This window comes from Salmo salar, chromosome 09, assembly GCF_965601325.2.
Source record: "Salmo salar chromosome 09, fSalSal1, whole genome shotgun sequence".
NCBI lineage: Eukaryota > Metazoa > Chordata > Actinopteri > Salmoniformes > Salmonidae > Salmo > Salmo salar.
The window spans coordinates 119,878,951-119,893,848 of NC_138299.1; the positions used below are offsets into that span (position 1 = coordinate 119,878,951).

The 14,898-nt window shown below is 40.3% G+C and overlaps 1 protein-coding gene and 1 long non-coding RNA gene across 3 annotated transcripts in view; one reads left to right on the top strand and one right to left on the bottom strand.

Annotated features, from left to right (window-relative positions):
* Positions 1 to 3,941, bottom strand: part of LOC106612384 (protein phosphatase 1, regulatory subunit 37) — a 58,064-nt gene extending 54,123 nt beyond the window's left edge. For both annotated transcript variants that reach the window (XR_014378862.1, XM_082956163.1), the window contains exon 1: positions 1,934 to 3,941. Coding sequence is in view for 1 of the 2 variants with exons in the window: in XM_082956163.1 (XP_082812289.1) it covers positions 1,934 to 2,723 (790 nt within the window). In the remaining variant the exon portion in view is untranslated. The remainder of the gene's footprint in view (positions 1 to 1,933) is intronic.
* Positions 3,693 to 13,991, top strand: LOC123744718 (uncharacterized). The gene is made up of 3 exons (XR_006771127.2): positions 3,693 to 3,832; positions 4,204 to 4,253; positions 13,427 to 13,991. It is a non-coding gene; the product is annotated as an uncharacterized LOC123744718 (long non-coding RNA).
* Positions 13,992 to 14,898: the final 907 nt, after the last annotated feature.

Here is a 14,898-nt window from a genome sequence, read left to right on the forward strand (position 1 = left end):
TTGAAATCACTCAGAATTTATGTGCTGCCACCCTAGAGTCATGAACAACTCAAAGCATATTTAGAACTTCTATTATTAAAAAAAACAAAATACAATCATAAATGACAACGATATTGTGATATGATCTTTTGTCCTTATCCCCCAGCCCTAGTACCATTTAGTCCTTTTTCAGTTGGCAGTGTAACTGACATGACTGATAGTATTGTATTGGTAGAAATATAGGAATGCACTCACTGATCAAGATAACAGTCATATCGCTACCCTAGATGGCAGAACGTTATCTTGAATCATGTGATATCCCTGGCACCCTCCCTCTCCAGCCACTGGACCTTTGAAACTTAAATAAAACTGATAACTTCTTGTCGACCATGGCTCTAACCTCAGGAACCCCATGATGTAACGGGGAGAGACGTCGCCTGCGGCCTGATTAAGTTTAATTTTCACATGCCCATTTGGATGTTTGCATTTACCGTGAATATTAGCCATGAATGAACTCATCGAAAGAATTCCTGTTTAGACGTGAAATCAACATTTCTAGTCATGTTCTCCTATCTAGGAACTAACGTAAAACAAATTGAACTGTGTTGAGTTAGTGACATGGTAAATGTCATTCACTTGACACTCATTGGACATGACTGTCTGAGTAGGTTTGTTTTGGTGTTAAAGTACTATGACTTTATCCATATAATTTCAATTCAATTGAACATGCATGTCAACCGTGCTGCTTTTTGGCAATACCTGAAATCTCCCCACCCGACCCTCCTACATTAAATAAACCTAGTCTGCAAGTGCTTGGGGTGCCTACAGGGAATGTTCAATAAAGAGAAACTGCAGAATCCTTAAAAGAATAAACCCACAGGCATTCAAATACTTGAGACTGGGAGTCCTACATGATTTGTTCTGTATGCAAAACGGAAACAAAACTGAAAAACAAATTGCCCATTCAGAATTAGTGCACCTCTACCCCCATAGCAGACCTAAGGAATATCACTATAAGCCAGCCACATACAACAACATAGGATAATACGGAGTTGTTTTCACTAAATAAAACACTGCCCACTACTAAAACGGCATACCTTTAAGGAGTGCCTGGTCTGGCTGATGACTAAGACACACAGAGACGTCTAAGGGAACCTACTTAATTTTGCGCTTGTGGAGAAACTCATGTGGAACCATTATCAAATGTATAAGAAAGAAAACAGGGATGACGCCAACTAGTGGGCTTTTTAGTCCCCAAGACATCAGTGACAAAAATAAATGACCTGGGTGTTGAACTAGCTTTGGTCCTCACCTTGTATTCTGATGTGTCAAGACATTTGTGTAAGATGATTCAATTCTTCATTTTTACAAGGGGGTCTGACAAATTTATATAGGCCCTAGGTATTGCCTGGGGATGGAATCGATATGAAATGTATAATGTTGTGGTCGCATGTTGGGGTCCAATGGTCGCCATGGAAGGCAGAGAAGTAAGACCGAATGAAACAATCCAATAGGATTCACTATTACTATAGCGATACTACGATACCAGATATTTCATGGCAAAAAATATTAGACTAAACTCTATGGCTCTATAAAAACCTACTTTGTCAAATTGTGGGTGCTATAGCTTGCAAAAACAAACATGACTCTAGGTGACAACATAATGCTGTTTCTAACATTACGAGTGTTTTCATCAAGAAATTTAATTCACGACAACCCAACACTAAAAGCGCAAAGTCTGGTGAGTGCAAAAACCCTCTATTAGGGCAGGGACAACAGAAAGGTAGTCCGTGACAGTGTCCCTCTGCCAGTCAAGGAGTTCAAGAGCGCCAGTCTACACTGTGTGGCATCCCCAGCTTGAGGTCTCAGCAAGGCTAAGGACACCATATAAACAAGGCCTAAAAATATATGAAACGGTCACAGATATTGCTTAGAAAATTGAGTGAGAAATTACCATGTCTCCAAGGGTCCTTGGGCTCCACTGCTCCAGAGACAATATCCTCATCTGAAGGAAAAGTCACCCTCTTGCCATTTTTGTGTTTCTCATCCCCCTCATCCTGGGCTGGAGAGAGGGCCTCTCCTGTGGCAATGACAGGAGAGGGTTTATCAGGTTCCTTGTCCGTGACAACATCTGGGGTAGATGAATCTGGAGAGAGTGCCTCTCCTGTGGCAACCCCCTGTTCCGAGGGTTTATCAGGTTCCTTGTCCGTGACAACATCTGGGGTAGATGAATCTGGATTGGTACCACTTGAGAATGTTTCCTCTGCTAGGGATGGTCCCTGGTCCGTAGGTTCTGACTCCAACATGCCACTTTCATCCAGGCTCAAATCCACACTAATGTCCATATCCCCACCATCATCCCCTTCCTCAATAGCAAACATGAGGGCCGATGGTGTTGTATCCTTGAAACTCTCCTCTTGGTCTTGGTCGTCATTAGAAACGGCAAAGTCAGAACTGACTATTGCAGGGGTATCTGGGACGCTGTTGTTCTTATTCCCGTTCACTTCGTCGATTTCTAGTGTCTCTTTTGACCGGTGGTTGTCCTCCCCCCGCGGGTTGTCTGTGAGCCTGGCTAGAGAGGACATGTCGGCGACCTGGGTGCCAATGTCTTGTTTGCACAAGTCTCCATCCATCAGTTCCGAAATCCGGGGTATGATCTCTTCCGAGTTATTGGTAGTATTGTCATCGACATTACTCTTCATTTTGACGTTGCACAAATCTAGAGTTTGCTCCTCGATATTCATATTTTCATTTCCAGGAAGATAGTGCTGGCAATTGATCTAGCAATTAGACGGGATTCGAGAACTCTAAACGTGACACAAGGTTGATTTCTAGTCAAGCTTTTGAATGCTGGTCTTTGATCCTAAAATAGCTAACAATTTGTAAAATAAGTACTTTCATCAAGAATGTTTACAACTTTGTTTTGACATGTCAACAACGACAATATAAAGTGCATTCTGAGTGTTAAAAGTAATTGATTGACAAAACAGCTATTTGTGCTCACATGCACAACTATTTCAAGATATAATTTCTTGACTGGTGACTGGTTTGATACGTGATGCGTTCCTGCAGTTCAGAATATTTATAGCCTGAAATTGTAATTCAGAAAACCTTTGATAAATTCACCATATCACATGTCCAGCAACTGTAAATAGTTGTCAAATGATCAAGACCTAAAGGCAACACACCTCGTGTCAAACGACTGTGACAAACAAATCCTAACCGAGAAATAACGTATTCTCCTGCGACAGTAGCTAGTCTCAATCTAGTTTATACTTATTTAGCTAGCTAATTTAATGCTAGGTAACCACGATAGATATCAATGAAGTGCATAGATAGCCGTTTTTAGTTACAGTATTCTGTATTTTGTTCGTCAGCACACTCTAAAAGTGGATGTGGAAGCTAGCTAACGTTATAACTATATTTTGGCTGACCAGCTAACGTTACCTGGCTAACTAGCTACAACTGTGCAATTCGCTCACGGTGCCTCCATTACGTTAGCAAAATACTATGTATTGTGCATTAAGCAAACTAGCTACCTAGCTAAAGTAGTTACCCAACAATGACATCTAGACCAGTTTAGTTTGATGCACCTTTCGGTAAACCCAAATGCTTTGTTTTCGAGTTTATCATTATATATTTTTTTAATGATTTCCTAATGTCGCTCGCGGTCTCACCCGAGCACCTCTCATCACAATCCCCGAATAGGCAAGGAAAAAACAAGCGTCATAGTCCGGAGCATGTTTCGTTCGTGCCCAAAATGATTTAACCGTAGAGCAGTAATCTCCTTTTTGATTGGTACTGTAAAACGAAGACGTGCCGCTTATTGACGTTCCCAGAGAAGCGCTTGAATGTAAATATGCTGTTTTATCTCCTCGTCCTTGTGCTAGCTAACGTTAGCTTACTCAAGTCCAACAACTGTTTGTTGTCTCTACGTCATCGCAAATCCATGGGCATGGGGGGGTTCACTAGTTACCACAGCCACAAAGTCAAAATTGGTCTTAATTTAATATGGTTAGGTATAAAGCATGCAATCAGATTTGAAGGAGAGAAACTGTAGAAATGGGCGTGGTTTATTACTTTGTGGCTGTGGTAACTAGTGACGCCAAGGGGCATGTTCAGTAGACGCAACGTAGCAGAACGCTGCAAAAAGAACGGTCGTAGGTACGCTAATATGTTTGACATGGAACACTTCTAATCCATATCTTCTATTTCTATTTGCAGCGTTTTAAAATGTTGCTGAGAATGATTACGATGCTCCGTGATCATTTGGTGTAAGTACTCTCGCCTAAAACATACAGTCAGGTGAAACATAGATAATTACTGTCGCAATAGATGTTACAAATACGTGTGTGCTGACGCTATGTCTGACAAGAAAGTGTGATGCACATTCGCAAATCATCGCCCCTTGGCGCTTGTAATTAACCATGTCAAATTGTGACATGTGGACACAACTGGGTTTCCACTAGATAACACAGCCACAAAGTCAAAATTGTCTATATCGTATAAACATTTTAGAAATTGTAGAAATAGGCAGGGTTTATGACTGTGGCAATAGTGACCACCACACAACTGTACAGAATGATGACGACAATACTGTAATTACGATAACTAACTTTGAAAATATCCTAATCTTTGCATCATGTACTACCAAGGGTGGTGATACTTGAACACAGTGAACACATTGATACTTGAACTGATTTGTTTTGAGATAGCAAACATTTTTGTTTACAGTTCCATCGCCTCCAAATCCCAATTCATCTCATTGCATACAGACTCAGATGGCAGTGTTAATGAACTCTGAATAGACCTACCAGTAATTGAATCAATAGAACACTGGAATGGACAGAACAATGGGTCAATTGTTTATCTCCCCCCAAGGAGGGACAGCCCATAGATATCCTATTAAATTACTAGTCTAATTCCTAATTCTCTGGGACAATAATTAATTGATTAGATTGTTGGGTCACACTTACAGTGTCCTTATGACAGTGTTATGTGAACAGAATGAAATGACAGACTTGGAAAAAAAATTACAACTAATGTCAAACCGCCTTCCAGGTGTTCTTTGTGTGAAGAGTTCTTTATGCACTTAATCAGAATACTGAATCAAACATTATTTTTCATGTCTGTAGTGTTTTCTAAAAATATACACTGAGTATACAAAACATTAAGGACACCTGCAAGGGAAGGGGAGGAGATGGGTTAAAGAAGGATTTTAAGCCTTGAGACAATTGAGACATGGATTGTGTATGTGTGCCACTCAGACGGTGAATGGGCAAGACAAAACATGTAAGTGCATTTGAAGGGGGTATGGTAGTAGGTGCCAGGCACACCGGTTTGTGTCAAGAACTGCAACACTGCTGGGTTTTTCACGCTCAACAGTTTCCCTTGTGTATCAAGAATGGTCCACCACCCCCAAAGGACATACAGTCAACTTGACACAACCGTGGGAAGCATTGGGCCAGTATCCTGCGCAACACTTTTGACACCTTGTAGGTGTTCCTCATGTTTGGTATTCTCAATTTATATAATGTTGAGACAAACATGTTTCCTCCTACTGGAACTGAATAGTTTGTGGCGCCTAAATTAATTATTTTCATGAAAATGATATCATATGATCAGTAGAGCTGAATAATACATTATCAATAAGTTGTTCATGGATATTCATTAGCATTTGATACCGATTCCAACACATCTTAAGTGGAGGCAAAAAATAAGTAGCCTAAATATCTGCATGTTGATATATGTAGCCACTGTAAACCCAGCTAACAATTCTATGGAGAGAGAATGTTTTTGTTATGTGACCTGTAATGTTTGAGTGTCCAGTTTTCTGTTAGTTATAGGAACATTCTATGTATGTTAGCAAAAACCTCATGAGAACCTATTAAGCATGTTTTGGCATTAGAGTTAGGAGGACATTCCCTAAATGTCAAACAGAATTTACCCAGAACGTGGTTATCATGTTCTCAGAATAGCCAATATTAATGTTCTAGGCACGTTTCATTGGAAAGTTCTCAGAACACGTCACCTGATGGTCCCAAAGAAACATTCTGCCCCCCAAAAAATGTTTTCATTACACATCACACCTTGTTACTGTTGCCCATCAATGCCCTGATTAGTGAACCACTGATCCATTCACATCGCTTAGTCTGTTGGCAAGGTTAGGGACACAGACAGTGCTTTTAACATAGTGTTTTCAATGTATTTATGTGACTTACATTGTGGGTGGCAGGTAGCCCAGTTCTTAAGTGTTGGGCAGTGACCGAAAGGTTGTTGGTTCAAATCCCCAAGTTGACTAGGTGAAAAATCTGTCAATGTGGCCTTGAGCAAGGCCTTTAACCCTAGTTGCTCTTGATAAGAGTGTCTGCTGAAAATCTTAATTTATACAGTAATTATAATTCAGTATGTCGTCACCTGGCATTTGAACTCACAACCTCATAGGTTCCCGACATTCCAATCTTTCTGCTACGCCACCATGTCTGTGTCAGTTAGCAGTTAATCTGACAATTTTCTCATCATTGATTTGATTGACTTATTTCAGCAATTTTAGAGCTTTCTGTATAGTGGTCTAATGTTGGTGGGGCATTTTACCCTGTATTAATGTTACTCCTGAGTACTTGAGTACTTTTAACAGAGCAGAAATTTACTTGAAAGTGCATTCATCCTATTGCTTACACCTATCCAGTTGTTTCAAATCGACACAAGTGTCTAAAGAGAAGGGGTTAGGGTTTGCTTCTGGACAGGCCCTTACTATATTGGCCTGATAAGCAAATGCCCTAGGGATATACCTTATTTTGACAAATGGTTGGGGCATTCATCATCGGTGCTGGTGGCCTGGGTTTGAGATCCGTTAGGGGTCTCACATTCTTAGCAATATATGTTAATGTCATTAATGTCACCCCTAATTGATCAAATTCAAATCAGTTTGTCATTGAAAGATGGGAATCTGTAGGATTACTCCATGATCATGAATTATGACCACATTTCCACTACCACTCATAAATTATCAGTAATTATTAATTATATAAAGCGTCTTTACACTGTCTTCCTGAAATACACACCACATATACCATGTAGAACAAACATGTCTGCGTTTACAAAGGCAGCCCAATTCTGATTTTGTTTTTACAAAAGTATGTGGACAGCCCTTCAAATTAGTGGATTCTGCTATTTCAGCCACACCCGTTGCTGACAGGTGTCTAAAATCGAGCACACAACCATACAATCCATAGACGATCATTGGCAGTAGATAGGCCTTGCTGAAAACCTCAGTGACTTTCAACTTGGCATCGTCAAAGGATGCCACCTTTCCAACATGTCAGTTTGTAAAATGTCTGCAATGCTAGAGCTGCCCCGGTCAACTATAAGAGCTGTTATTGTGAAGTGGAAACGTCAAGGAGCAACAATGGCTCAGCCGCAAAGTGGTAGGCCACACAAGCTCACAGAACAGAACAGCAGAGTGCTGAAGCAGGTAGCACGTAAAAATTAGCTGTCAGTTGCAACACTCACTACCGAGTTCCAAACTGCCTCTGGAAGCAACGTCAGCACAATACCTGTTTTCTTAGGAGCTTCATGAATTAGGTTTCCATGGCCGAGCAGCCGCACACAAGCCTGAGATCATCATGCACAATGCCAAGCGTTGGCTGGAGTGGTGTAAAGCTCGCCACCATTGACCTCTGGAGCAGTAGAAACACGTTCTCTGGAGTGATGAATCACGCTTCACCATCTGTCAGTGTGATGGACAAGTCTTGGTTTGGCAGATGCTAGGAGAACGCTACCTGCCCCCAATGCATAGTGCCAACTGTAAAGTTTGGTGGAAGAGGAATAATGGTCTGGGCTGCTTTTCATGGTTCGGGCTGGGCCCCTTAATTCCAGTGAAGGGAAATCTTAACGCTACAGCGTACAATTACATTCTAGACGATTCTGTGCTTCCAACTTTGTGGCAACAGTTTGGGGAAGGCCCTTTCCTTTTTCAGCACAACAATGCCCCCGTGCACAAAGCGAGGTCCATGCAGAAATGGTTTGTCAAGATCGGTGTGGAAGAACTTGACTGGCATGCACAGAGCCCTGTCCTCAACCCCATCAAACACCTTTGGGATGAATTGGAACGCCGACTGCGAGCCAGGCCTAATTGCCGAACAGTGTCCAACCTCACTAATGCTTTTGTGGCTGAATGGAAGCAAGTTCCTGCAGCAATGTTCCAACATCTATTGGAAGGCCTTCACAGAAGAGTGGAAGCTGTTATTACAGCAAAGGGGGTACAAACTCCATAGTGATGCCCATGATTTTGTAATGAGATGTTCGACGAGCAGGTGTCCACATACTTTTGGTCACAAGGTGTCACAATGCTTATGTTTCTAGCTCCAACAGTGCAGTAATAGCTCCAACAGTGCAGTAATACATAATAATACAAAACAATACACACATCCCAAAAGCAAAAATTAAGAAATATCAGAACGAGCAATGTCAGAGTCTGGGAATATAAATATACACTGAACAAAAATATAAACACAACTTGTAAAGTGTTGATCCCATATTTCATGAGCTGAAATAAAATATCCCAGAAATGTTTAATATGCACAAAAAGCTTATTTCTCTCAAATTCTGTGCACAAATTTGATTACATCGCTGTTAGTGAGCATTTCTCATTTGATAAAATAATCCATCCACCTGACAGGTGTGGCATATCAAGAAGTTGATTAAACAGCATGATCATTACACAGGTGCACCTTGTGCTGGGGACAATACAAGCCCACTCTAAAATGTTCAGTTTTGTCACACAACACAATGCCACAGATGTCTCAAGTTTTGAGGGAATGTGCAATTAGCATGCTGACTGCAGGATTGTCCACCAGAGCTGTTGCCAGATAATGTAATGTTAATTTCTCTACCATAAGCCACCTACAATATCGTTTTAGAGAATTTGCCAGTACGTCTAACCGGCCTCACAACCGCAGACAACGTGTATGGTGTCGTGTGGGCAAGCGGTTTGCTAACGTCAGCGTTGTGAACAGAGTGCCCCATGGTGGCGGTGGGGTTATGGTATGGGCAGGCATAAGCTACGGACAATGAACACAATTGCATTTTATTGATGGCAATTTGAATGCACAGAGATATCGTGATGAGATCCTGAGGGCCATTTCTGTGCCATTCATCCAATGCCATCAGCTCATGTTTCAACATGATAATGCACAGCCCCATATCGCAAGTATCTGTACACAATTCCTGGAAGCTGAAAATGTCCCAGTTCTTCCATGGGCTGCATACTCACCAGACTGGTCACCTATTGTGCATGTTTGGGATGTTCTGGATCGATGTGTATGACAGCGTGTTTCAGTTTCCACCAATATCCAGAAACTTCGCACAGCCATTGAAAAGGAGTGGGACAATATTCCACAGGCCACAATCAACAGCCTGATCAACTCTTTGCGAAGGAAATGTGTTGGTATGCATGAGGCAAATGGTGGTCACACCAAAAACGGATTGGTTTTCTGATCCACGAAATTAAAGATTTCTGCGATCAACATTATATCTGTATTCCCAGTCGTGAAATCCATAGATTAGGGCCTAATGAATTTATTTCAATTGATTGACTTAATTTTATCAGCTGTAACTCAGTAATTTTGAAATTGTTGCATGTTGCATTTATATATTTTTTCAGTATATACTGTATTGCCTTCAGAAAGTTTTCTTACCCCTTGACTTATTTCACATTTTGTTGTGTTACAGCCTGAATTTCTTACCCATCTACAAACAATACCCCATAATGACTAAGTGAAAACATGTTTGTAGAAATTGTTGCTAATTTATTGGAAATGAAATACAGAAATATCTAATTTACCTAAGTTTTCACATCCCTTTGCTATGACACTCCAAACAGAGCTCAGGTGCATGCAATTTATTTTGATCATCCTAAGATGTCGCTACAACTTGACTGGAGTCCACCTGTGGCCAATTCAATTGTTTGTTTATGATTTAGAAAGAAATACACCTGTCTATATAAGGTCCCACAGTTGACAGTGCATGTTAGAGCAGAAGGAACTGTATGTAGAGACAAGGAACTGTCTGTAGAGCTCTGAGATAGAATTGTGATGAGCCATATATCTGGGGAAGGTTACAAAACAATTTCTAGAGTGTTGAAAGTTTCCAAGAGCACAATGGTCTCCATTGTTGGGAAATGGACAAAATATGGAACTACCCAGACTCTGCCTAGAGCTGGCCATCTGACCAAATGGAACAACCAGGCAAGAAGGGCCTTGGTCAGGGAGGTGACCAACAACCCAATGACCACTCTGACAGAAATACAGAGTTCCTTGCCTGAGATTGGAGAACAGTCTTTACAGCACTTCACCAATCTGGGCTTTATGGGAGAGTGGCCAGACAGAAGTCACTCCTGCGAAAAAGGCACATGATGGCACGCCTGAAGTTTGTAAAAAGGCACTTAAAAGACTCTGAGGGAATAAGGCAAAAGAGTCTGTGTTATGATGAGAAAACAATTTAAGTCTTTGGACTGAATGCAAAGCCCTATGTCAGGAGAAAACCAGGCACAACCTATCACTGTCTTATACCATTCCCACCGGGAAGCATGATGGTGGCAGCATCATGGCTAACCGGAATACTTTTCAGCGGCAGGGACTGGGAGACTGGTGAAGATTGAGGGAACAATGAATGGAGACAAATACAGGCAAATAATTGAAAATCTGCTTCAGAGTGAAAACAACCTTAGACTGGGGCAAAGATTTACTTTTCGACAGGACAATGACCCCGAGCATACAGCCAAAGCAATGCTGGAATGGCTTTAGAACAAAAATGTGAAAGCCATTGAGTGGCCCAGCCTCGAATCCCATTGAGAAAATCTGGAAGGAAGAATGGGAGAAAATCCCTAAATCCAGATGTGCAAAACTGATACAGACATACCCAAGACAACTCAAAGCTGTAATCACCGCCAAAGGTGCTTCTACAAGGTATTGACTCAGGGGTGCGTATACTTATCTAAGTGAGATTTCATTTTCAATAAATTTGCTAACATTTCTTAAAACATGTTTTCACTTTGTCATTATGGGGTATTGTCTAGATGGGTAGGAAACAAATACAAATGAATACATTTTGAATTCAGGCTGTAATACAACAACATGTGGAATAAGTCGAGGGGTAAGAATACTCTGAAGACAATGTATATGATGCTGTGTATGGACAGTAGTTATATAGGATACAGTACCTCAAAAATTTAGACACCTACTCATTCAAGGTTTAAAAAAAGAATTGTATTACTTTCTACTTTAAAAAAAAAAATGTTTTTATTTTTTATTACTTTCTACATTGTAGATTAATAGTGAAGACATCAAAACTATGAAGCAACACATATGGAATCATGTAGTAACCAAAAAAAGTGTTAAACAAATCCAAATATGTTTGAGATTCTTCAAAGTAGGCTCCCTTTGCCTTGATGACAGCTTTGCACACTCTTGGTATTCTCTCAACCAGCTTTACCTGGAATGCTTTTCCAACAGTCTTGAAAGAGTTCCCACATATGCTGGGCACTTGTTGCCTGCTTTTCCTTGACTCTGCGGTCCAACTCATCCCAAACCATCTCAATTGGGTTGAGGTTGGGTGATTGTGGAGGCCAGGTCATCTGATGCAACACTCCATCACTCTCCTTGGTCAAATAGCCCTTACACAGCCTAGAGGTGTGTTTTGGGTCATTGTCTTGTTGGAAAAGAAATTATAGTTCCACTAAGCGCAAACCAGATGGGATGGCTTATCGCTGCGGAATGCTATGGTAGCCATGCTGGTTAAGTGTGCCTTGAATTCTAAATAAATCACTGACAGTGTCACCAGCAAAGCACCCCCACTCCATCACACCTCTTCCATGCTTCACAGTGGGAACCACACATGCGGAGATCATCCGTTCACCTACTCTTCCTCTCACAAAAAGGAACCAGAAATCTCACATTTGGACTCATCAGACAGATTTACACCAGTCTAATGTCCATTGCTCGTGTTTCTGATTCACACAGTCTCCTCTGAACAGTTGATGTTGAGATTGTTACTTGAATTCTGTGGCAAAGGGTGGCTACTTTGAAGAATCTCAAATATAAATATATTTTGATTTGTTTAACACTTTTTTGGTTACAACATGATTCCATATGTGTTATTTTATAGTTTTGATGTCTTCACTATTATTCTACAATGTAGAAAATAGTACAAATAAAGAAAAACCCTCACAAGAGGCTGAATGTATCTCACCAGAGAAAGCATCTGAGTGAGTGAAACAGTGCCCCTCTGTATGTGTAGGCCATATGACTATGACATTTTTGCCGCCTGTAGCATTTAATGCAAGAGAAGTCAGCATATGACCTCCCTTGATACAATAATGGCCAATTGGCATTGAGCGAAACTGAGTGAGCTCAACTGTGAATGGTCCTGGCGCACAAAAAAGTGTCAAGGGAAACCATTTTGGATTTGTATTCACTCCAATCACATCGAGAGCATACGTCATTGACAGAAACAATCTGAATTGGTGCATCTTGTTGTTGTCCTCCGTTGGCTAGCTAGCTACAATTGTCACTTTCCTAAATTAGCCATTTATAGAGATAGGGATTTGGACTTGTGGTTTTACTTATTTCTCTGTACTGGCCAATGGTTATAACGGCAATTCTGATCCAACCATAAATTCATACATTGTGCCCCTGGCCTGAGAGGATGGAAGTTCAATACGTAGAAGGCTAATGTTAACTAGTTAACATCGTTCATGAAAGGAAGATGGGCTAGCGTAACCTAGGACATCAAAAAAAAGAAGCGTGTACTGTATGAGAGTCATAGACCGTTTCGTCAACATGAAAGAGGATAGCTTTCTCGTTTCTCTATAAGTAGGGTGAGTCAACATGTTGTTTCTACATGCATGAACGGACACACACACACACACACGCACACACACACCAACACACAAAATCAGAACCATGGACAGCCATATCATATTTGGCTTACGTTGATTGGACTAAATTGTTTTTGGCATCTTTTACTTGTCACTGTATTTATTAGACTAAGCATAGGTGATTTGATGTTGAAATGGTGCTGGAATAGTGGAGGCAGCTCCTGTTTTCTTTGCGACTTGCGCTAACTCTCCGTGGTTCTAAATCAATAGTTATTTAGTAGTCCGAAAATGTCAAATATTAACTTGCTTGACCATGCTGTAGGTCATGTAACTGTTTGTTACATGCAATATGCTTTGTGGACTTGACAGATGACAGAGGTTGCTCTTAGGTTTTGTGATGAAATAAAAGTGTGTTTGAATTTATTCTGCCACTGTCTTCTTATTGTCTCGGCCTTAGGCCTATTTAGCATGGTGTCAAGGTACAGTATGTGAACTAACAGGTTATGGAGCAAACTCAATTATCAAAACACAGGTTGTAATATGGCTTTTTTTCTGGCTTGGCTTCCCCAGTGATTTCACCCACGCGCCACTACTACGGGTCAGGTCTCAGGTATTCGGGTTCAGGTGGACCCATGAAGACCTTTAAACCCACTGGGCACAAACTGTTTGAATCAATGTTGTTTTAATGTAATTTGTCAATGTATTGTGAATGTGGACTCTACGTGGAAAATACATTGGATTTCAAACATGGCAACCAAATTTCACCATAGACAAACCTTGTATAAAATATGTTGAATTTGTACCTTTTTTAAACAAATAATGTAACATTAAACCTTAAAATGAGTAACACATCCATGCCACATTTTGAGGTTACTGTAACTAAAAATGTTTTCTTATGTAATCATATAAAGCGTGCAAGTTCAAGATTGCATGGCATGCATAGGTCGTTGCAGGTTTTTGGAGATCTTGACAATTGCTGTAATAATCTACCCAACATCTCGAAAGGCATTGATCACTTGCACCATGTCTTTTTAATGTAATATTTTTACTGCAATCCAGGTAATTTGGTTCTGCTAGCTGAAGCACACAGTGATAACACATTAATCTGTTGTATAAATAAAGAAAATATCTGACATTTGTATTCCCATTTGAATGTTGTTGTGCTTTTAAATGGTTGAAAGCATAGTGATAACATTGGAAATTCAACTAACTTTTAGCAGTTTTTTTTGAGTGGGGTGAATATAGGTATAAATGTTTTTGATCAACGTCTCAACCATATTATGCACATTGAAGTTATGCAGTTATGCACAGTGAAATGACATGGTGTGCCCAGTGGGAAGTGTGGTGGGAAGTGTACTTCATAAAGCAGAAAAAGTAATTTATGACACCTTTATGTTTTCTCAATGACATTCATTGAAAAAGAGACTCAAGTTTAAGTTTGTTCCACCTGAGCGAGTCTGACCCACAACCGCACTATGATGACACACCAAATGTGTTTGATGGATCCTTTTTGTCTTCTTCTAAAAGTAATCCAATTATGTTACTGAGTTTGGGTAATCCTAAAGTTACTTTACTAATTAGAATTTTGGATAGGTAAATAGTAACTAATGGATTACATTTGTAGTAGAAAGTAGCTTACCCAACCCTGATTGGCAGGTGTGCATATTCTTCATCTTAAGATATTTACGCAGTATCAAGGTACACAAACAACTGTATGTGAAACATTTCCTGCATTTTGTGAGAACCTTTTGTCATTAATCCTTAAATACAATACGTTATACCAGTAGTGTGATTTCGACCAACCTGACAGCAGAATGATTATCTGATAACCAACCATAACACTAGAGGGCAGTAAGTCCCAGGGTGCTTTTATATACAGAAAAGAAAGAAACATTTATTGATGGTGAAAGTGGATTTATGTAGACCAATTCAATATAACACTATAAACACATACTCCACTCATGGCTTTATTTACCCTTCTCATGTCGTGTGTAATCACAAATTAGATGCTGCTTTCTTTGTTTGATTAAAACCAGTTCAAT